At 37.1% G+C, this 23,031-nt stretch overlaps 2 protein-coding genes and 1 long non-coding RNA gene across 3 annotated transcripts; all 3 read right to left on the minus strand.

Annotated features, from left to right (window-relative positions):
• Window positions 1-547: 547 nt before the first annotated feature.
• On the minus strand, window positions 548-1,702 carry LOC111457494. Its single transcript, XR_002712940.1, has 2 exons — window positions 1,497-1,702; window positions 548-733 (listed from the first exon to the last, which is right to left on the minus strand). It is a non-coding gene; the product is annotated as an uncharacterized LOC111457494 (long non-coding RNA).
• Window positions 1,703-11,541: 9,839 nt separating this feature from the next.
• Window positions 11,542-12,550, minus strand: LOC111458022. The gene is made up of 3 exons (XM_023100502.1): window positions 12,317-12,550; window positions 11,924-12,175; window positions 11,542-11,814 (listed from the first exon to the last, which is right to left on the minus strand). The coding sequence occupies exons 1-3, from the start codon at window positions 12,548-12,550 to the stop codon at window positions 11,542-11,544; spliced, it is 759 nt and encodes a 252-aa protein (XP_022956270.1).
• A 3,177-nt stretch (window positions 12,551-15,727) lies between these two features.
• LOC111457474 (LEAF RUST 10 DISEASE-RESISTANCE LOCUS RECEPTOR-LIKE PROTEIN KINASE-like 1.3) lies at window positions 15,728-19,611 on the minus strand. The gene is made up of 5 exons (XM_023099684.1): window positions 19,314-19,611; window positions 18,397-18,934; window positions 18,205-18,240; window positions 17,808-18,131; window positions 15,728-16,707 (listed from the first exon to the last, which is right to left on the minus strand). The coding sequence occupies exons 1-5, from the start codon at window positions 19,548-19,550 to the stop codon at window positions 15,896-15,898; spliced, it is 1,947 nt and encodes a 648-aa protein (XP_022955452.1). The 5' UTR covers window positions 19,551-19,611; the 3' UTR covers window positions 15,728-15,895.
• Window positions 19,612-23,031: the final 3,420 nt, after the last annotated feature.

Below are 23,031 nucleotides of genomic sequence, written 5' to 3' on the forward strand. Positions count from 1 at the left end.
AGATAGACGAGCGTTATGAAGAGACCGAGAAGGATAGTGCATTATGGATATGGGAGGGTCCAACGCCTTGTAGAACTCAAATAGATGGATGTTCGAGATGTCTTGATATAATAAATGATATGTGGGTCTATTCTCAATGAACACGATCGAGCGAGCTATGATGGCCGAAAACACCTCGTGACTTGGGATGACGTCAAGATGTGTGGTCATATTAATTGGGAACCTAGATGATGTTGAGGTGCATGTTGCATTGAGAGACCTTAGCCCTGAGTAGAGGTAAGGTCGAGACAAATGACTTGGCCTAGTGTAGAGGCAAGTCGGTTGTGTCGCAAATGATTGAACATGCATGCATAGGTGGCATGTGTGACTGAACATATAACGACTTAGACTTATCCTATAAGTAGCGGTTAGGGCCATTACAAACAATAATTTGATTTATTTAAAAATCAATGAAAATTGCATTTATTAAAATTAGGTGTGAGGAACCCTTTAAGAAGGTTAAAACATGCCGCCTGCAAATGTTCAAACAACTTAGTAAATTAAAATCAAAAGGTAATCTGGTGTGACCGACTAGTTCCCATAAACTAGGCGTTCACAAACATAATTTAAATTAATAAACAAAAGTGCGGGAACGTCTATGCACCAAAATAAAATTTCAACAAACATAAACTCCTTGAGTCGCCCAATGACTGACTTTGGCATCCCATTCGTCACCTCTGTGCCACAGCTTCGTCTGAAAACCATTAAAAAAAAACGAGGATGAGTATTAAAATACTCTATAAGGAACTTCACTATTAGGTTAAATACATAACTTTTCACAAGGACATCAACCAAAATCGAGGGACCCTAGTGGTTAATCACCCGAAACACGCAGCGGGTGATTATTGTCCAAGAAAATCAACACCCACCTTTACTCCTTAAAATGATTATCCCTAGCTTGTTACCCGAAACACACCGCGTATAACCATTACCACGAGGAAATCAACATCCCTCCTTATTTTCTTAAAATGACTATTGACGGCTGGTTACCCAAAACACACAACATGTAACCCTTACCTTAATAATCATTTTCTACGATCATCACCAAAGGTAACTGTTAGTGGCTAGTTACCGAAACACACAGCGTGTAACTATTACCACAAGCCCTTTAACCATCGCCACCAACAAACACAATATGCATGCAATAGGTCCCTAAAACGTAAAATGCTGAATTTCATGGACCCACATATATTGTGTCATACAACTCACATCGAACTCAATCATCAAATACAACTACACACATTCAACAGTTTATACAGTGTTTAACAGTCATCAATTACCCAATATTTATCGCCCCCAACCAATTACATAGCTCACTTACACAGCCACAGCACACAACCAACAGACTACACAACACACAACACACAACCAACAGATTACAGAGCACGCAACCATATGACTCTGTTCGACCCTTTTTCATAAACAAAATATTTAGTTTCAACAGAAGGGTCCCTTACCTGGAGATCTCCTTTTCGAATTGTTTCTACAACTATTGGTTCGCTCCGACTTAGATCGAGCCTGCTGTCCACGTAGAGGTTGATTCTAATCCTATCTATCCCAAGAGGAAACTGCATTGTATATTTATCCCGAGAGGCAACTATTGGTTTGCTGCGTTTAATCCTCTTAATGTTGGTTCTGGTGACGGCAATGGCGTTCACTCGTAGCAGCGATGTAGATGCTGGGTGGCGGATTTCTGATGTGTGAAGGGGCACAGGGTTGTTAAAGTAAAACTCACTAATTTGTGAAGTAAATCTCACACACACTAACGATAGAATGCTCCAATACCGCTTTGTGAAAATACTACTCGCGTATTTGTGAAGGAGATGTCGAGAGAGAAGAGACAAGGAGACAAATAACACTGATTTTATCAAATGACCTTTTTTATTGCTCTATATTTCTTTTCTCTCTATCTCTCCCTTTTGCTCTGACTTTACAATCAAATGCTTAGGTATTGATAAGTTTTCTAGCTCTAATAATAATAGGTATGAGAGAGACACCCATAACCCTACATTATTAGTACAAATGATCTTGGCCTTTTCTTCCACCTCATTTTTTAAATTAACCTCTCCTAACAAATTACCTAACATTAACCTTTAGTATTTTAAGTTTATTTGAATCAAACTCCCCCGTAAACTTGAATGCTCTGACCATCGGTCGAGCCAATCATCTTCTTATATTTGTCGAAAAGTAATTTCGGTAGCGATTTTGTAAAGATGTCCGCAACTTAATCCTGACTTACCACATGCAGCAATTCCACGCTTCCTTCCTTCACATGATCTCGAATAAAGTGAAAACGAACGTCAATGTGTTTGCTTCTTTCATGGTTCACTGGGTTCTTTGCCAACTTAATTGCTGATTTGTTGTCAACTTGAATCACGGTTGCACCTTGTTGCTTTAGCTCCATCTTGCCCAACAAATTTCTAAGTCATATCGCGTGACACACACACCAAGATGTTGCCACATACTCAGCTTCACATGTTGAGAGTGTCACGATCGGTTGTTTCTTTGAACGCCAAGTAAATGATGTGTTGCCCCATAAAGAATACATTCACATGTTGAGAGTGTCACGATCGGTTGTTTCTTTGAACGCCAAGTAAATGATGTGTTGCCCCATAAAGAATACATAACCTGGTGTACTTTTTCGATCATCTATGTCTCTACACCAATCACTGTCAGAGTAACCAACTAACTTGTAATCTTCTGTTTTCGAGTAGAATAACCCAAGTAACACCGTTCCTTGGATGTACCGTAGGACTCGCTTCAACACCTTCCAATGTGAATAAATCAGCTCCTCCATGAACCGGCTTATAATGCCGACACTTAATGAAAGATCTGGTCTTGTGCATGTAAGATAGCGAATGCTTCCTACCAGGCTCCGGTACCTATTTGCATCTACTCGTTCTCCTTCATCGTACTTTGAGAGTTTTGCACCTAGTTCCATTGGTGTTGATACCGGGTTGCAATTTTCCATCTTGTACTTCTTCAAAATCTGCTTTACATATTTCTCCTGTTATATATAGATACCCGTCTCTTGTTGCTTAACATCCAAACCAAGGAAAAACTTCAAGAAGCCCAATTTGTCATCTCAAATTCTCTGTGTCATTGAGCTTTTGAACTCTTCTATCATTTCATCATTGTTGCCTGAAAAGATGAGGTCATCGACATAAAGAGCAACAAGTATCACATTACCTCTACTTTTCTTTGTGTAAAGTGCATGCTCGTGGGGACATTTTGCTTGTACCGCTCTCTTTGAAGTATGTAGCGATACGAGTATTCCATGCTCGCGGTGTTTGCTTCAACCCGTAAAACGTCTTCTTCAATTTTAGTACCTTCTTCTCTTCTCCAATTTTCATGTACCTAGGTGGTTGTTCGAGGTAGACTTCTTCTTCAAGCACACCATTCAAGAATGCCGACTTGACATCCATTTGAAAAATCGGCCATTTGAATTGAGCTGCTTGGAAAATGAGTAATCGAATTGTCTCCATTCTAGCAACAGGAGTAAACACTTCGTCATAGTCGATTCCTGTCTTTTGGTTGTATCAATTCGCAACAAGTTGCGCCTTGTACTGCTCTATCTTACCTTGAGCATTCATTCTTGAATACCCACTTCACACCTATGGGCTGACTTCCTTCCGGTAATTCTGTCACCTTCCATGTATTGTTGCGATGAATCGCTTTAATCTCCTCATCGATGGAAGTTTGTCACTTCATATCTTGCACAGCCTCTTCAAAGCTGATATTTTTCAGCATCTGCCAAAAGACATACAAGGTGTACCTCATTTATTAAGTCATACAAGTCTCGCAAACTTCGCATTTTGGGTTGTGGTTCATCTTCATCATCGAAAATTTCCGAGTCTGTTGGTGCACTTGTTGGTGCAACGACTAATGATTCTCCAACTTCGATATTGACTTCCGTTGAATTGTTCCAGTCCCATTCGCTTGCTTCATTTACTCGCACATCACGATTCACTATCACCATTATACTTATCGGGTCAAGTAGCTTGTATCCTTTTGTCTTCTCATCATATCCAATAAAAATATACCTTTCTCAGCATAAGCCACACTATCGAACACTTTGAGATGAGAGATTGTAGGCTTTTGTCCGCTCCAAGCTTCTTGTGGTGTTTGATCATCTAATTTCGCATGTGGACATTGATTTTGTACGTAAATGGCACATTGCACGGCTTCTGCCCAAAATTCCTTTGGCATCCTTTTGCTCTTGAGCATTGATCGAACCATGTCAGAATGGTTCGGTTCTTTCTCTCGGCCACACCATTTTGTTGAGGGGTGTTCATCAACCCCATCAAGCCAAACGACAATAGCCTAAACTCGTAATGTCCATACCTTGTGCGAAAGGCTGTCTTTGAGATATCACTCTCCTTAATCCTTAACTGATGGTAGCTTGACCATAAGTCAATCTTTGAGAACACAATTGCTCCTTGCAACAGATCGAACAGGATTAGTAGAGATAAAGGAGTGGTTAACCCAGAATCAAACAAGACTCAAGCGTAGTGCCCAGGAATAGAGAGTCTACCTGTGACTACCATGTTGAATTTTTCTGCCTCCTGGCGAGTGGTAGCATATATTCGACCCTGTTGCAGAGCAAGCCTCGCGTTTAAGGTTGGTTGGTTACCAGGGGGTCTGTTGCTCTCTCTTGGGTGCAATGTGCGACAACGTGGCCTTCTTAGTGACGGTTGAAACATACTCGATTTTTAAACCTGCAATGTCCTAGGTGACGTCTCCCACAGTTCATGCAACATGGTCTGTCACGTGGCGTGTTTTGTGGGCGAGCCTTTGGTTGCCTACGCTCTATTAAAATATCATCACTAGCCCAATAGAGTCAAGCCCAATAATTGTACAAGCCCATTGTATATTTATTTTCATAGAGATTTTAGGAAAGATACTCGATATTTTAGGAGAGAAATCTCGGTATTTTAGGAAAAAGATTTAGATTTGTTAAGTCTAGATTGCATAGGATATAGTATAAATACCCCTCTACCCTACCTAGTTTTTCATCCTAAGAAATCCCAAGCAATACAAATAGTAGTATTCTACATGATGTCTTGTATTCTCTTCTCGATTGGTGTTAATAAAGAGTGTGAGTGTCTTCCACAGAGAATTATGTTCAACACGCTCTTGGTTTAAATTTGTCTTAGCCTGGTGCCACGGTACCTTTGAGGAGGTAGGTGACGTCTTTTCTCTCTTTCTCTTCTGGTCAACTGTCGTGTTTAAGTGGGTTTGAGTGTCTTCCGTCGGATACTCCCTATCGTCGAGCGTCTCGGCAAGTCGAAGTGTTGTTACATAATCAGGTGGAAGGTGAGCTGACATCGCCCCTCGAACATTAGGCCTCAAGTCCATAACAAAACAATCTACTTTCAGCTCTTCTGTTGAGACCATTATTGGAGTGAAACAGGACAGAAGGGTGAACTCTCGTTCATACTTCTCTACTGACCTATTTCCTTGCTCTATGCTTAGGAATTAACGCTGCTCTAAACTACGTCCAAGTGATATCGTCTTCGTTCGCAGCAATTGCCTGGGAGGCTATTGCCACCACAGTTTAGCATCATTGCATAACAGGTAAGTCACGCAACTCAGTCTATGCTCCTCCAAACACTTCATGTGTAAAATTTTTTTATCAATAACTGACAACTAAAATTCAGCTACAACAGGGTCCTTGGACTTTCCCTCGAATACTTTGGGGTCCCAACGCTTGAAAGATCAAAAATACTTGCTTTCTTCTGTCGCATCGGCGTCCCCCCGGTTGTGATGGGTCGTCAGCCTGGCGCTTTGCACTAAGGTCAGGATCAATTGTGCCATTTGCCCAGCTGTCTGTGCCATGGATTGCATCATTTCCATCATCGAGGTCATATTAGGTACTTTCGGAGCATCAAGGTTTGCTCTCAGTGGATCATATTGGGGAACTCCTATTCCCAAATTTGGGTTCGCATTTACTGATTGTTCTTAAAGTGGGGCCTCTAAAGATGGATTCTCCCGAACCCTTACCGGCCCGCTTCGAGCACGTTTACCCCGTCAATTTGTTACTTGGCCAGACATCCTTTTCCTTGTTTCGTTCCTAACCAACAATAAATTACCTCGTAAAATTTCATTTTCTTTTTCAGCTAGGTATTGTGCAACGTGCATTATCCACCACTTTTTTTTTTTTTTTTTACTTACGAGTACATAAAACCATACATGATAGTCAATCAAAATATCAATATTTGATACTACACATTCGTACATTATGCAACATGCATTATCTACTAATTTTGACTTACAAGCGTATGTAAAATCACCCATGATGGCCAATCAAAATATCCATATTCGACAATACATATTTGTACATTACGCAACAACATACATTATCCACTACTTTTGACTTACAAGCGTATGTAAAATCACCATGATAGCCAAGTAATATCAATATTCACAATACATATTCATCCATTTTATGGCCCCGCGTACCTAGAAGTGACAAGAGTTTACAGTTCAGTCATGGGCGACTTTTTAGCTTACGATGTAAGCAGTCTGCAGAATCCCATAACTGGGCTTTGATACCAACTGTAATGACCCGTCTTATCCTATAAGTAGCGGTCAAGGCCGTTACAAAAAATAATTTGATTATTTAAAAATTAATGAAAACTATGCAAAGACGGTCATTTATTAAAATCAGGTGCGGGGTACCCCTTTAAAAAGGTTAAAACATGCTGCTTAAAAATGTTCAAACAACGTACGAAATTAAACTCAAATGTAGTGTGACCGACTAGTTCCCATAAACTAGGTGTCCACAAACATAATTTAAATTAATAAATAAAAGTGTGGAAACGTATATCCATCAAAATAAAATAACAATAAACATAAACTTCTTGAGTCGCTCCATGACTGACTTTGGCATCCCACTCGTCACCTCCGTACCCACAGCTTCGCTTGAAAACCATTTTTTAAAAAAAAAAAAAACAAGGAACTCTCCTATTGGGGTCAAATACATAACTTGTCACAAAGCGATCAACCAAAATCGAGAGATCTGAGTGGTTAATCACCCGAAACACGCAGCGGGTAATTATTTCCCTAGAAAATCAACGCCCACCTTTACTCCTTAAAATGATTATCTCTGGCTGGTTACCTGAACACACAACGTGTAACCATTACCATGAGGAAATCAACATCCCTCCTTATTTCCTTAAAATGACCATCAACGGGTGGTTACCCGAAACACACAGCATGTAACCCTTACCTTGATAGTCATTTTCTACAATCATCATCGAAGGTGACTATCAGTGGCTAGTTACCCGAAACACACAACGTATAACTATTACCACAAACCCCTTAACCATCACCACCAACAAACACAATATATATGCAATAGGTCCCCAAAACAGTAAAACCTTGGATTTTATGAACCCACATATATTGTGTCATACAACTCACATCAAACTCAATCATCAAATACAACTACACATTCAACAGTTTATACAGTGTTTAACAGTCATCAATTACCTAATATTTATCACCCCTTACCAATTACACAGCACACAACCAACAGATTACACAGCACATAGCACACAACCAACAGATTACACAGCACATAGCACACTACCAACAATTACACAGCACACAACCAACAGATTACACAGCACACTACCAACAATACGCAGCACACAACCAATAGATTAAACCGCACACTACCAACAATTACACAACACACAACCAACAGATTAAACCGCAGACTACCAACAATTACACAACACACAACCAACAGATTACATAGCACACTGTTAGTGAAAGAGTGAGTGATTAAATGGTTGATGAGAAGATTATATTATGAAGAGCAAGGATGCTATATATATATACAGAGAATACAAAAAGATATTTAGAAAATCTACCTAAAAAATCTGAAGAAAATCTGTAACAAACCAGTAAACAAATAAAAAACTAAATCAAATCAAAATTAAATCAAATCAAAACTAAATCTAACTCCTAATGAAGATTTAATTAGATACTAATTGACAACAATCTAAACAAAGATGTGATGTTTAACACTCCTCCTTGTTTAGATGCTGTGAACTCCAAGCTTTTTTCTGAACACCCATCTTGTTCCAATTATCTTTCTGTTTAGAGGTCGATCAACCAACTCCCAGATTTTATTTTTTTCGATCACCGAAAGCTCCTCTGACAGGTGCATCATTAACCAAAGCATCTTGTCGTTCATCTTCATACTCTCCTTGTCGTTCATCTTCAGACTCTTCTAGTTGTTCATCTTCAGACTCTTCTAACATGCTACCAAAGATTAAATTGTTTGGTGCATTAGAAATCTTATTCACCTTCGTCAGTTCTTCCCAATTCCATTGCACATTTCCAGCAAAAGAACATCTCGGCTCACAATAACACGCCTAGTGTGTGGTTGAAAAACTCTATAAGCTTTGGATATAGTGCTATACCCAACAAAGATGCCGACTTCTGCCTTTTTGTCAAGCTTATCACACTTGACCTGTGGAATGTAAGTGAAGCAAACACACCCAAATACTCTAAGGAACTTTAAAGAATATTTGTAACCATACCAAACTTCAAATGGTGTCAGGTCCTTCACAGCTTTTGTTGAAATTCGATTTTGCAAGCACACAACAGTGTTTGCTGCTTTTCCCCAAAAATGTTTTGGAAGATCCTTCTCATGAAGCATGCATCTCGTCATCTTCATTATGAATCTATTCCTCCTTTCACTGACGTCATTCTATTGAGGAGTGTATGGTGCTGTCAATTGATGTTCAATTCCAGCCTCTTCACAAAACCTGTTAAAAGTTTCTGAAGTGTACTCTTTGCCATAATCTGATCTTATAGTCTGAATCAAGCATGCACTTTCATTCTCAACTCTAGCTTTGAATTTTCGAAATACACCCGCAACTTCTGACTTTTGCTTTCGCAAGAAGATCCAACACATTCTTGTTAGATCATCAATAAAAACAATGAAATAAAGATTACCATTTAATGATGGTGTTCGTTGAGGACCACAAAGATCAGTATGAACCAGTTGCAGCTTTTTCGAGCCTCTCCATGCCTGTTTAGGAAAGGGTTGCCTATGTTGCTTCCCAAAATTACAAGCACGACAAGGAGGCATGTCATCATCAATGTCAGCGAATCCTTCTACTAGCTTTTTTGACTGCATCTGAAGCAAACCTCAATGATGAAAGTGTCTAAGTCTTTTGTGCCAAATCTCAGTGGCACTAACTCTGGATATAAAGGCCGTTGGATTTAGAGCAAAGCTTTTTTTTTTTTTTTTTTTTTTTTTTTTTTTTTTTTTNACTAGCATCTTTAATCAAGCACTCCTTATTCTCATGTTGGGTGTTAATATAACACATGCGGAAGCAATTTGGATCTTAGGCACTTTTAGAACATCAATTATAGTAAATAACTAGCATGTTCATAAGTATTAAAACTTAGTGAGTTTAAATACTAACCTTTTGTAGTTCAAACTCCTTTTTCCTCACGAACTTGTTTCGAACCACCACTAGTGTCTTCTCTACTATCCTCCGGCCTTAGAGCGAGATTGTGGAATCCGATGAGTGACTGAACTTGGGAGGAATTTTGTATATGTGAAGAGAGTGTTTGTGAGAGGTTTTTCTCAAGGTTTTTCACCAAGAAGAAGACCTCCCATGTACCATGATCGCTCTATTTAAAGAGTCATCTTTGCATGTTCATGCAAAATTGAGATCACAAAATTTTGACACTTAAAAAATCCCACTCAAATGTTTGGGATTATGTGGCAAGCATGCATGTTTGAGTTAACCAAATTTTGACACTCAAAATTCCACTCAAACTTGTGGGGTTTATTTGCAAGCATGCAAGTTTGGTTAAACCAAATTTTGATACCTCAAAATTCCACTATGCATGGATTTTTCCAGAAGTCAACATTTTGACTTTCTTCGTTTTAATTCAACAATTAATTTGAATAATGAATTTCAAATTAAACTAACATTAAATGGTTAATTAAACTATTTAATTAATATTTAATATTAATTCAAATGCCAATCCCAATTAATTCCGACACATAATTGATTAAGATATTTAAATCTTATTTAAATATCTCAAATTCTCTCTTTTTGTTTATTTCGTAAATAAAACAAAAATGCGTTTAAATATATCGTATATATGTAGTGCATATTCCCTAATTTGAATTTGAACACTTCGAACTCACTCGTCACACTGTTCTATGGTTTAGTTCGATATGAGCTAGTAGAGGGACCTAATGGACCTATAGATCATGGGCTCCAACGATCCAAGATTAACCGGTTAAACTCATTAACCTTGTTATCCACATTCGTTAACTACTAGGACACTCCACTATAGCCTAGTAGTTGCACTCCCCTCACTATAGATATATTTCTGTCCATTTGATATAACCATGATTAGTAAGTCGATCCTTCACAGGTTGTTCGTAACTAGAGCTGGGTCAATTTACCATTTTATCCCTAAAGTTACTTCTTGTTCCTTATGTCTCACTGATCCTCTAATGAACAATTGGTTTGTGGTTCAACCAGTAAACCGAATCCCTCTCAGGCCAATGAGAGGGTGGGCCTCCTTGTTCAAGACCTGGAGTCGGTGCTTAAGGGAACTACCTCTCTTCTATCCCCTAAAAGTGGGTAGGAGCGAATTCCATCTTGCACCCCACGTCCTCAGCCATTCACCCCCCCTGAAATGGGAGGCCTATTGAGTGGGCGAATTAAAGCCACTCTCACCCATGCAAATCTAAGGATAATTTCGAATAAACAGGAGTTCATGGTTAGCTCAGGATTAAAACCAAGTTACCTAGGTTATTGAATGAAAAGAAAATCAGTCTCAACAGTAAACGACATTATAAAGTGAGAGTGGTTTTCTTCATGATCTGATCTTATGCAATACTCATTGCATAGGATGTCCCCACTCACATGTCTCCACATATACAATTTAGTGATCACATTGTTTATATCATATACAAAAGTGGGCTGCATCTATAGTATTCCCAGAATAAGGTACTCAGCCTTATCCTTATACTATAGATCATTTTGACTATATACTTGAACTTGATCCACTCTTATGTCTCTACATATAGTTCACGTAATCATACTATAGCCAGAGTGTTGTTAGTTTATTGGATTTAGATTAAGGATCGTGAAGTTCACTTTATTCAATAACAATCTTTACTGAATAAACAACAATAATAACATTATTGAAAATAGAATATGTTTTTTGTTTACAAACTATGAGTTTTAAGACATAAAACTCAACATCTCAAACAACATTTTATAGCCTTTATCAAGTAACTAACCAACGCTTAACACATTTTGATTAATTTTAGGTACAAATAAAACATCTGGAATAAATTTTGTACCTTCATAGCTTGTTATAGCTACTGTGCCTTTTCCCTTGACTTTCAAGTGTTCACCATTGTCAATCCTCACTCTCTTGACTTCAGTGTCTCTTAATTTCTCAAAAAACTCCTTGTAATTTGTCATCTTATTTGTGTACCCACTATCAATCAATCAACCAGCTCTCGCTTGATTCTTTGCCTGAGGAAGAAGTGACCATAAACAATTGATCTTCTTCTTCTTCTTCTTGATCAACTACCTGTGCATCTACTTCTTTCACCTGATCTTTGGCTTTGCAGATCACAGCTTCATGTCCAAGTTGATTGCATTTGGAGCAGAAGGCGTCAAGTTTTCTCCAACACTTGTATGATGGATGACCTTTCTTTTCACAATGGCGGCAAGGTGGATAGGATTTTTTGAAACCTCCTCCTTTTGTCTTCTAATAATTGGCAAATGAATCTCCATTCGTCGATTGAATTTTGAAAATTTTCTTATTTTTATACCTGCTGTTGTCTTGATGCTTAGACAGGTAAGACATCTTCAATCACCCCTTCTTGCCTCATAGACCTCCTTTGCTCTTGTGCTTGTAAAACATTCAAGAGCTCTGTAAGAGAAATCTTTGACAAGTCTTTGGTGTTCTCCAGAGTAGTAACGGTGGCTTCAAACTTCTCTAGAATAGTGACTAGCATCTTTTCAACGATCCTGGAATCATTTAATACAGAACCAAGCAATCTCACCTTGTTGGCAATGCTGAGAAGTCTGTTAGAGTACTCTTTCACCGATTCAAACTCCTTCATCTTCTACAACTCAAAATCCCTAATCAAATTCAGGACTTTCATTCCACGAATCCTCTTATCTCCTTCATATTCATCCTTGAGATAATCCTAGATTTCCTTTGGTTTTTTTAGGGACATTATTCGCATGAAGATCATTTGGGATACAACGGCAAATAGGCAAGCTTTCGCCTTTGATTTCCTTGTCTTCTTTTCCTTCTGTAATTTGATTTGTGCTACAGTAGGATTTGCTGGAAGCGGAGGGACCTTGTAATCCTCTTCTATTGCTTTCCAAAGATCCAAGGCCTCCAAATAAATCTCCATACGAACTGCCCACATTTGATAATTGTCTCCATCAAAGACTAGTGGTGCAATAGCTAAAAAACTAGATTCTCCTTCCATTTTGATCTCACAGATCCCTTAAGAAAATAGCTCTGATACCAATTGTCAGTGAAAGAGGGAGTGATTGAATGGTTGATGAGAAGATTATATTATGAAGAGCAAGAATGCTATACATATATACAGAGAATCAAAAAGATATTTTGAAAATCTACCTAAAAAATCGGGAGAAAATCGGGTAACAAACCAGTAAACAAATCAAAAACTAAATCAAATCAAAACTAAATCTAACTCCTAAGGAAGATTTAATTAGATACTAATTGACAACAGTCTAAACAAATACGTGATCTTTAACACACACAACCAACAGATTACACAACACAACCATATGACAAATCTGTTTGATTCTTTTTAAAAAAACAAACATTTAGTTTCAATAGGAGGGTCCCTTACCTAGAGAGCTCCTTTCCTAATTGTTTCTACCGCTATAAGTTCGCTTCAACTTAGATCGAGCTTGCTGTCCACGTAGAGTGTTGGTACCAATCCTATTTATCCCGAGAGGAAACCACGTTGTATATTTATCCCGAGGGGCAGCTATTGGTTTGTTGCGTTTAATCCTCTTAATGTCGGTTCTGGCGATGGCGATGGTGTTCACTCGCAGCGGCGACGTGGATGCTGGGTGGTGATTTTCTGATGTGCGAAGGGGTGCGGAGTGATGTGGAAAATAGCGGCGGTGGGACGGCGTGAACGTTGGGTGACAACGGCTTAAGGAAGAAGCTGACAAAGAAAGAAGGAAGGGTGGCGAGCAGAATAAGGAAGAAGATGACAAAGAAAGAAGGAAGGGCGGCAAGTGGCTTAGGGTTTGTTGTGGCCGACTTGCCTTTGGTTTCATGCAAAAACTAAGGAGGTTGTACGGTAGGACTTATTTTTATAATTATTATTTTGTATTAGGCCATGGGCCCAAAATTTGGACTTTACCAAACAAGCTTGGATTCCACAAAAGTTGCGTTCGATTGACGAAGACAAGCCTCGCTTAATGTCCGACGAAACCACAAAGTTAAACAAAAAATGAATATGAGGCTTGGATTTTACTCAAGGCTAGTGTGAGTGTGTCAAAATCACAACACTGCATAATTGAAAGGTTACGACCTTGACCCAATGTATGCCTCCACCCTCTATGTACTACTGACATGTGTCCTTCTCCTTGTGTCAGCAGCCTCCCTCGATGCATTTCACATTTGATTAACGTGATTTTTAGATTTTTCTAGTTTCGATTGCATTTTTAACTTTTTATTTTTTTATTTTCTTCCAATTAACTCAACATTCCAACAAATTAACCTCATTCAATTTCCTTAACTATGGAAATAAATAAATGCATTAAATGTGGGCTAAAAACTAAGAACTTAGTGCTCTTGAGGTTTGGTTGGAACTTCATCTTTGGATCCATTTCTTCTACGAATTTCTTCGTAATCGAAAAATCTTTTTAAATCATAAATGATATCATGAAATTAGATGTTCATAGATCAAATAAAAGTAATATAAATTGAAAAGACAAAACAAAGTAACAATAAGTTCAAAGTAAAAAAAACACATTGAATTAATCTAAAGGTGACAATTTAAATCATAAAAAGAATTGCACTAGCTTCGATTCCATGACTTTCACGGTGATGTTGTTATCCATACCGGGAGCCTTACCTTTACCTAAAAAAAGTAGTACGAAACTTAAACATTTAAAAATACTCAGTAAGTAGTTTCACTCTTGGAGTCAGAAAATGCAAAGCACACGCGATCATGTTAGGGTCTATCCTTTCGTTATCACCATGACTTTGGTCTCACTTTTCAGTTTGAGTAGATTGGACATGTAGTACTTCTCTACACACGGTCCATGTACATGAACATGGACCCTTAGGTATGCTTGTATACGTACCCCTGGATGTGGACTTTGACTAGCATATATGCTACCAAAAATGTCATAATGGAAAAGGAACATGCATAATATCATGGTTTACATAATATTATAGTGTACACGTTCGTACTCATCATAACGGAGAAGTATCCCGATGCAAATGACACAAAAAATCATGACATATACGTATGATACGGGTCATGCATTTGTTCTTTCATAAACATAACTTTCATGAACAATAACATAGTTAAGATTCAACAACATGAATATTTTCTAATTCTTTCGAGTCAAAATTAGAGGTTAATTTTTCTCTCTATATAAGATATATGCATATACATAACAATATGATTATTTTCTAATTCTTCCAAATCATTTATTCACATCATACTTCATACATTCCAATAATTTTCTTCACATAATTGTCTTACATGATACATAAATTCGTTATATCAAAATTATCCTATTCGATGTATGTAAAGGTGCAATATTTTTTTAGTTTAAAATTCAAATCAATAATATCTAAAGTTCAAAGAGAAAAAGTGATAAAATATAAGTTTATTGAAAAACATTATCAAAATCTCAAATTTTCAAATGTAAACAAGAAAAATATAGAATGAAATTGAAATAGAAAGGAAGTTTGAGTCTGGTTCTGAATCAAATTTCAAATGAAACCTTCAATATCCTTAAAGCATTTGGACCTACAAATTGCTAACACTATCAGAAGTTCAATAATTCAAAAGGTCACCCCATCCTATGTGAAATTGAGTATTAGTTTGGTTCATAGTGCTCTATATGAGCTATGAACATTAAATGCAAGGGAAAATAACCTTCAACAAATTTGAATTTAAGACATGTTATAGTCATATGGTATTGAATTATCAGCAAACTCGAGTGTATATATACACACACATACAAAGTCATTGCAAATCTTACTTAGAATAGAATATAAAGTTATTAACTTCAAAATACATAAGCTCATCATATAAATTGTAACGATCCTAGGCTCAAGATTCAGTATCTGAATTCGATACCTAATGGCCTAACATCCCCATTCATGGTCACGTTACTTACTCCTCGCTTCTAAGAGCGAACACTATCCACACAAACTAACGAGTCCTTCCAGCATGACTAGTCCTCACTCACATGCATTACAGGTAAATTTTCAAGACGCCACCCAACATAGAATTACTCTAAGCAAAGAACGCTTAATTATGAAGTTCCTATGATTGAGCTATCAAACGCAAAGGTGCACCTTGTTAGTATAGATAACAATTTTGAATTATTTTAATTTTTTTTTAATCCGTTCATTCACGTGTCTCTCTTTTACTCTGGCGTCACATAAACTTCATTTTGATTAGATAATCATAATTTTCATTTGAAATCAATACAACAAAAATATGTTTCACAAATTTATAGGGACTACATCATTCTTTGAAAAGATAACAATAAACTAATAGTAATAATTAATCTTGAGCTATGGATGAAAGCATTCCTTAAAAGCCTCACATATCATTACCAATATCTACCACTTCTTTCCCTATTTCTCTCAGAGCTTGCACCACTTCATCCATAGAAGGCCTCACATCCCTTGTTTGTTGAAGACATCGAAAACCCAACTCAGCCACAGACGTTATCATAGACCTTACAACATAATCCCTCTCAAACCCAAGATCCGGATCTACTAAATCACCCAAACTATGCTTTTGAATTCTATCAATAGCCATATTCGACAAATTGATATCATTTCTATTCCTGTTGATATCAACTGCCTGCAGCGACGATATCAGCTCAATCAAAACGACTCCAAAACTATACACGTCACTCTTACTAGTTAGTTGATAGCACTGATAATACTCGGGATCAACATAGCCTGGTGTCCCTTGTGGAGCAGTTGAAACATGGGTTACATCGAGGGGAAATAACCGTGAGAGCCCGAAATCAGCTACTTTTACTTTGAAGTTGTTGTCTAGAAGAATGTTGTTGGTTTTGACATCGCGGTGAATGATGTCTTGACGATGAAGGTAAGCTAGTGCATAAGCTGTCTCTATAGCAATCTTTAGCCTAACAGCCAAATTGAGCTGACCTGAATTTGCTTGTTTTCCATGTAGATGGTCAGCCACTGTTCCATTGGGAATGTACTCATATACTAGGAGGAGCTCTCGACTATGTCTCGATGTGCATCCGTAAAGCTTCACGAGGTTCGGGTGTTGCAATCGTGAGAGAATCTCGACTTCGTTCATGAATTGTTCGACACGTTTATAGTTGTTTTCGTATAGACGCTTTACTGCAACCATCCGTCCATCCTTAAGTGTTCCTGACAATCAAACAAATGTTTTAAGTAAAAATACCATGAGTTCTTAAAACGAACATAGACATTAAAAATGGTTTAAATTCTATTTGTACTCTCAATTTTGGTTCATTGTAATCCTTATAGTCTAGAGAAGATGAGAAGCTAAAATTCTCTTGACATCATGAAAAAGACGATATCGATAGGAGTGGCAATTAACGAGGTAGCGAGGCTGACTGAAATTATAGGAATAGGTTGCCTTTCTTTTACTTCCTGATTTGAAGCACCCCTTTCCAATTAATAGAGAAATTCAATCTCCGTATTCGGGACTAATTAGAAAATCTCATCTGGTCTATTTAGTAAAAACTTAGTATCAAATAACACAAACAATGAGATGTAAGATCCCACAGCGGTTGGAGAGGAGAACGAAACATTTTTTTATAAGGGTGTGGAAACCTACCTAGCAGAGTGTTTTAAAAATCATGAAAGGAAGCCCAAAAGGAAAAGAACAAGGAGGACAATATCTGCTGGTGGTGGGCTTCGGCGGTTACAAATGGTATTAGAGTCCAACACGGGGCGATGTGTCAGTAAGGAGGCTGAGTCCCGAAGGGGGTGGACACGAGGCAGTGTGCCAGCAAGAACGCTGGGCTTCGAAGGGGAGTGAATTGAGGGGTCCCACATCTATTGGAGAAGAGAACGATTGATGTGCCAGTAAGGAAGCTAAGCCCCATAGGGAGTGGACACAAGGCTCTGTGGCAGCGAGGACGCTGGGCCCCGAAAGAGGGGGGATTGTAAGATCTCACATCAATTGGAGAGGAGAACGAAAGCATTATTTATAAGGGTATGAAAACTTCCGTAGCAAAGGCCAAACCCTAAAAGGAAAGCCCAAAAAAGACAATATGTACTAGTGGTGGGATTAGGCATGAAACTCCCAAGAGTGCAAAGTATTCTTTATTACACAGACTTTTAACTCTAGTCAAGTTTAGTCCATATACTTTTAAAATATCCCGTTTTTATTCTCTTATTCTAAAAGGGGTCATTTTGATCCCAATTTTCAGAATTATGCATAAATATAACAAAACTAACCTATGGTATTTAAACCCAATAGCAAATGATGATATCCTTACCAAAGTAAACAGCACCATAACCTCCATCTCCAAGCTCCTTTGAAGGATCAAAATTATGAGTTGCTTCCTCAAGTTCATCATAGGTAAAGAGTTGAGCTCCGAAGTAGGAGCTCCCGTTCTCGAGACCGGATCTCGAATAAGGATAAGAAGGAATGGTATTAGAGCGAAATGTCGAGGGAATCAGAATAGGTGCAGTTGAAGGAGGCGAAGCAAGATCCTTGCTTTTCAACTTGGGACGAACATGTTCTTTATTTCGTTGTATGATGCAGAAGACAAAGCATCCTAGGCATAAGCCTAGTAAAGTTGCCCCTCCAACACAAAGGCCTGCAGATAAAACTGAATCACTTTATGCAACATCTACATACATATGTGTAAACAAAGTAATTCTAATTCATACCTATTATTAAGTGTTTTTTCTTGGATTCACTCCCACCTATGGAACAACATAAAACTTGTTAGTTGAAACAAAGTAATTCATGTTCTTGTGTTTGTTTTTGTTTAACAAACTCATAAATTTTAAAACTTTAAAATATGTCTGATAAGTCACACTATATATCAAATATCAAAGACAATATAGTCACCACCAAACCTGTCTTGGCCGCAGAGCCTGACGCCTGGTGGGCGGAGGCGCCACCGTCCTTCCGGCAAACATCTGCTGAAGAAGAAGAAGAAACACCATTCTCACAGAAACATATCCCACGGCGGAGCTTCAAATCATAACCACAAACGCCACCGGACTCCACACAGTCACCACCACAACCACCGCTATCCACCTTCCATTTCACCTCAAACCCTTCTCTAATGGCTTCTTCCATCTTGGAAACTCCAACCAAAAGCCCCTCATCGCCACGAACAGGAACCACAACGCTGTTCTTGCAGCCCCATAGCCCCATTTCCTCCCCAAGCTTCACGCACCCATCTCCATGGACGGGACACTCGAATCTCAAATGGTCAGGAACCACCATAAGAGGTGAATCGCACCCATAAAGCAGTGTTAGATTCACGTACCCATTCCCCATTTCGAAGAGATTTGGGTTCAGGGTCGTGTTCTTCAGACGAGTATCTGGGCAGATGCCATCGAAATAATCGTCTCGTGCGATCTTGAGAGTTTTTTTACTCAGATCCACCTATTAAGAATATGAATACGGAGAGTTATTTCAATCATGCATCACGTGCTTTTGTTAAGAATGAGAAACAGAGGTTGAATTGAAAGTCTTCTGTTTCGAGCTATGTTATTTTTCTTTTGTTCTTCCTCTTCTCCTTCTTTGATATTGAATCAAAAATAGGAGTGGGATCCAAAGTCCAATCTTTCTTAGTGTCCACAGATTTTAAATAGTATACTAGCTATCAACTCTCAAAGACAATAGAAAATATACTACTAACACAATTGTGAAAATAAGATAAAATTTAAGGAAAAAAATCATAACGGATTACAACGATATAAAATATAAACTAATTTTATATCTTAAATCAAATTTCATAACAGTGGGATTAGTGTTATGTCACCTGCAAAACCCTATATTTTACTTGCATCATCTCGATCTCAACGACGTTATCTTTACAGGTGAGTTTCAATTTAGGAACTCCGCAGCTTGGTGGACGATCTTCGCCCCAGAAAGGGAAGCCAACGTCGATGATCTTCCCACAATTGAACACGAGGGAGCAATCTTTGTACGTGCTAAGAGATGGAGAGATGTAGAAGAAGATTGTGAGAAGAAGAGAGGTAGAGAAGTTGTTGTTCATCTGGTACCTTATGATTCAATGGAAGCTTGGAAAGGGGGAATCCTTAAGCTTCAACACAAGAGGGAAGGAGTATTATTGGAAAGGTGTTGGAATTTTAATGATAAGGTTTCATTTGTAACATTAATGCTCCAACTGTTTTTTCGTCTCTTAATGGTTATTGATTTGATAAATTTATTTTGAATTGCCTCTTCCTAAGTTCTATGTTTTATGTTTTGTTTTTGGTTTGTCGACAAAATGGATTACGTACATGAATCAATTAGTTACGTAAAAAGCATTAAATGGGAGATTGGAGAGACATATGAGAATCGAGATAAGATTACAAAAAGTGTCCATTTAGTCATATAAACTTCATATTAACATTAAAATATGTGTTTGCAGCTGAATTAATTAAGACCGACCTCGATCGGTTGCAATTTTATTTTAAAACATTTAATGTGTAAGTAAGATTTATGACACTATTTGTAATAGCTGAAGTCCACCGTTAGTAGATAATGTCCACTTTGACTTATTACATATCGGCGTCTGCTTCATGTTTTTAAAACGTTGTTTTGAGGAGAGGTTTTCTACACTTTTATAAAGAATATTTTGTTTCCCTCTCCCGTCCATAAGGAAGAGGTTTCCATAGTGATTTTAAGTTGATTTTAAAGAGTATAAATCAGCCCAATCTAAATTAATTCTAGAGTTTTCATTTATTCCATTAACATATATACGACTCTCAAAATTAGGACATAAATGTATTTTCTTCCCCCTAAAATTTCTTTAAGTATACTACAAATTGAATGAAAATTTATGGGAGTAAATGTAGCCATAAATACTACAGGAGAATAATTTTTTTAAGGATTAAGGTTGAGGTGTTGTTGAAACGTGGTGATCTCTTTTTCACAATTTTAAACAACCAAAGAGAACTCTACTTGTGTCGACCAGATTTTTTATGTTTCAAATCCCTGACTGTAACGAGACTCGAAGATAAAAAGAGCGATAATTTTTTTATTTTGTTTTTAAAACATGTGACATAAGAAATTAGTTTAAAACATTGAAAACTTGAATTTATATTAAAGTTCAAAGGTACAAAACATGTCCACATGAGACAAAAAAAACGTTCACAAAATAAGTACCAAAAGAATATTCAAATATAACATAGAAAAAATTATCTCAATCTAATCGTCTCTGTAATCGTAGGACTTCTTATGCTCCTACCATCGATAACTAAATCTATAATCTATCTAGAAAACAAAGAATAGCAAGAACTAATATAAAAAATATTGAGTAAGCAACCTATTCATAGGCTCTTATCTAATCTTTAACTTCTAATTAATGTCTCAATGTTAGGTGCTCCATCTGAAATACCCTAAAATGAGATTTCTAAAATGTATGTTGCATAAGATATTTCTACTAGGCTAGATAATCTATATAAAGAATAAGATTTGTACTCCAAATGGTTGATTGAGTTATCTCCCTGTTTAAGAATGCATGAACGTATAGAGTTAAGAATAAGGCGCTAGAACTGAGATAGTTTTAAGATAACCTATGTCAAGATGCCTCCAATAGAACGAGCTCCTTAAGATTGTGAACGTTGATCAAAGGTCTAGACTCTAGTTAATAAGGCAACCCTAGTCCTCAACCAAAAATCCAAGTTTTTGTTGAAACAATAACCTTTGAATCAAAGAAATTAACGTCCTTGTACAAAATTCGGATCAACCTAAAGATAAGGCTAGAATTAGACGGTTAACATCAAAAATCTAGAAGAAAGATTTGAAACTTTGTTCTAAATTAAGTCACTTCACAATCGAACTTTGATCAAAAGTTGATTGAATGACTTAGATGTAATTTATGGCAAGCTTGAAACTTAGAAATGGCAGACATGATACTCAAATTCGAAGGGTGAAAGTCTCAACTTGAGAGCTCAATTTAATTCATAAAAAATATGCCTTTTACACATGTATTTTATAGTCTCTAAAAAAAGAAACTTTGAAGTCTTCAAATGCCAGCTAAAGAAGTTAGTGTCATGATTTACTCCCACAAAAAAAAGTTACCACTTTGATAGGTAACTTTTTACCCTTTTACCTACTACAAAAAAATTATGGAATTAAAATAATAAACAAAGTTTTCTAACAAATTATCAATCAGGGTTATTTATAGCAACTTCATCAGCTCCTTAACTGTGCAAATATTCACTTCTAGTTACAAATGGTCCTTCTTCAATCGAATCAGTTTATAACACATGAAATAATGGTTGAACCAAGTCTGTCCATTTTTGTAGATGAAGAATGAATGTTTATTGAATCTTCTTGGCATTCGTCGTGTAATAGGTCCAGTTGGAACATTTAGAACATCGTGATCCTTATCATCTTCCTCCTCTTTAAAGGATTCGTCCTCGAATCAAGAACATTACCACTGACATAAAAAAGGACTCAAGTCAACAACATTGAAAGTAGTATGTCCTAAAAATTCTCCTAAAGAACAATTTTATAGGTATTGTTATTAATACTTTCAATAACTTAATAAGGGTCATTCTCTCTTGGATGAAACTTTGTCTTCCTCTGAGATGAGAATCGCTCCTTGCGAAAATGTATCCAAACCCAGTCACCGTGTTGAAAAATGATTTCTTTCCGTCCTTTGTTAATTCTCGATGCAACTTTGAAATTTTGTTTCTCAAGTCTCTCATTGACCTCATGTTTTGATCAAATCTGCCTTGTTTGTGGCTGCTTCACTCACAAAAATATTAGAAGGAATAAGAAGCAAATCAAGAGGCGTGAGTGGATTAAATCAATAAACAACTTCAATATGAGAATAATGAGTGGTACTATGAATTACTCTATTATATGCAAACTCTACAAATGACAAACATTCGTCTCAAGACTTAATATTCTTAGAAATAATAATCGTAAGTAACGCTACTAATGTTCTATTAACCACCTCATTTTGTTCATCAGTGAGGATGACATGTAGTTGAATACAATAATTTGGTACCCAATTTACCCACAATACTTTCCAAAAATGACTTAAAAATTTAACATCCCTGTCATTAACAATAATTCTGGGGATTCCATGTAGTCTTACAACTTCCCTAAAGAATAAGTCAGCAATATGCTTTGTATCATTCGTCTTGTTGCATGCAATAAGATGGGCTATTTTACTAAATCTATCTACCGCAACAAGAATACTATTTTACCCTTTTGTGTGTGTGGCAAACCAAGAATAATATCCATGGATATATTAGTCCAAGGTTCGTTAGGTACATTCAAAGAAGTATACAATCCATTTTGTTGTGATCTAGATTTAGCTTCTTTATATTTAAAACATTGGTTATAAAACTTATGAACATCTTGTTTCATTTTCAGTCCAAAGAAGTGTTCATGCAACATGTTATAAGTTTTATTAATCCCAAAATGTTCCATTAAGCCACCATCTCGTGCTTCTTTTACAAGCAAATCTCTTATAGAGCATTTAGGAATGCAAAGCTTACTTTTCTTTAAATAGA

Source organism: Cucurbita moschata, unplaced genomic scaffold, assembly GCF_002738365.1.
Source record: "Cucurbita moschata cultivar Rifu unplaced genomic scaffold, Cmos_1.0 Cmo_Scf00020, whole genome shotgun sequence".
In the NCBI taxonomy this organism is placed as follows: Eukaryota; Viridiplantae; Streptophyta; class Magnoliopsida; order Cucurbitales; family Cucurbitaceae; genus Cucurbita; species Cucurbita moschata.

Coding starts and splice junctions, on each gene's coding strand:
- LOC111458022 (XM_023100502.1), bottom strand. CDS start 12,550: ATGGAAGGAGAATCTAGTTTTTTAGCTATTGCACCACTAGTCTTTGAT. Junction 12,176..12,316: donor AAGCTTGCCTATTTGCCGTT/GTATCCCAAATG, acceptor TTTGAGTTGTAG/AAGATGAAGGAGTTTGAATC. Junction 11,815..11,923: donor GGTCTATGAGGCAAGAAGGG/GTGATTGAAGAT, acceptor GCCAATTATTAG/AAGACAAAAGGAGGAGGTTT.
- LOC111457474 (XM_023099684.1), bottom strand. CDS start 19,550: ATGAACAACAACTTCTCTACCTCTCTTCTTCTCACAATCTTCTTCTAC. Junction 18,241..18,396: donor AGGCTCTGCGGCCAAGACAG/GTTTGGTGGTGA, acceptor GTTGTTCCATAG/GTGGGAGTGAATCCAAGAAA. Junction 18,132..18,204: donor GAAAAAACACTTAATAATAG/GTATGAATTAGA, acceptor TTTTATCTGCAG/GCCTTTGTGTTGGAGGGGCA.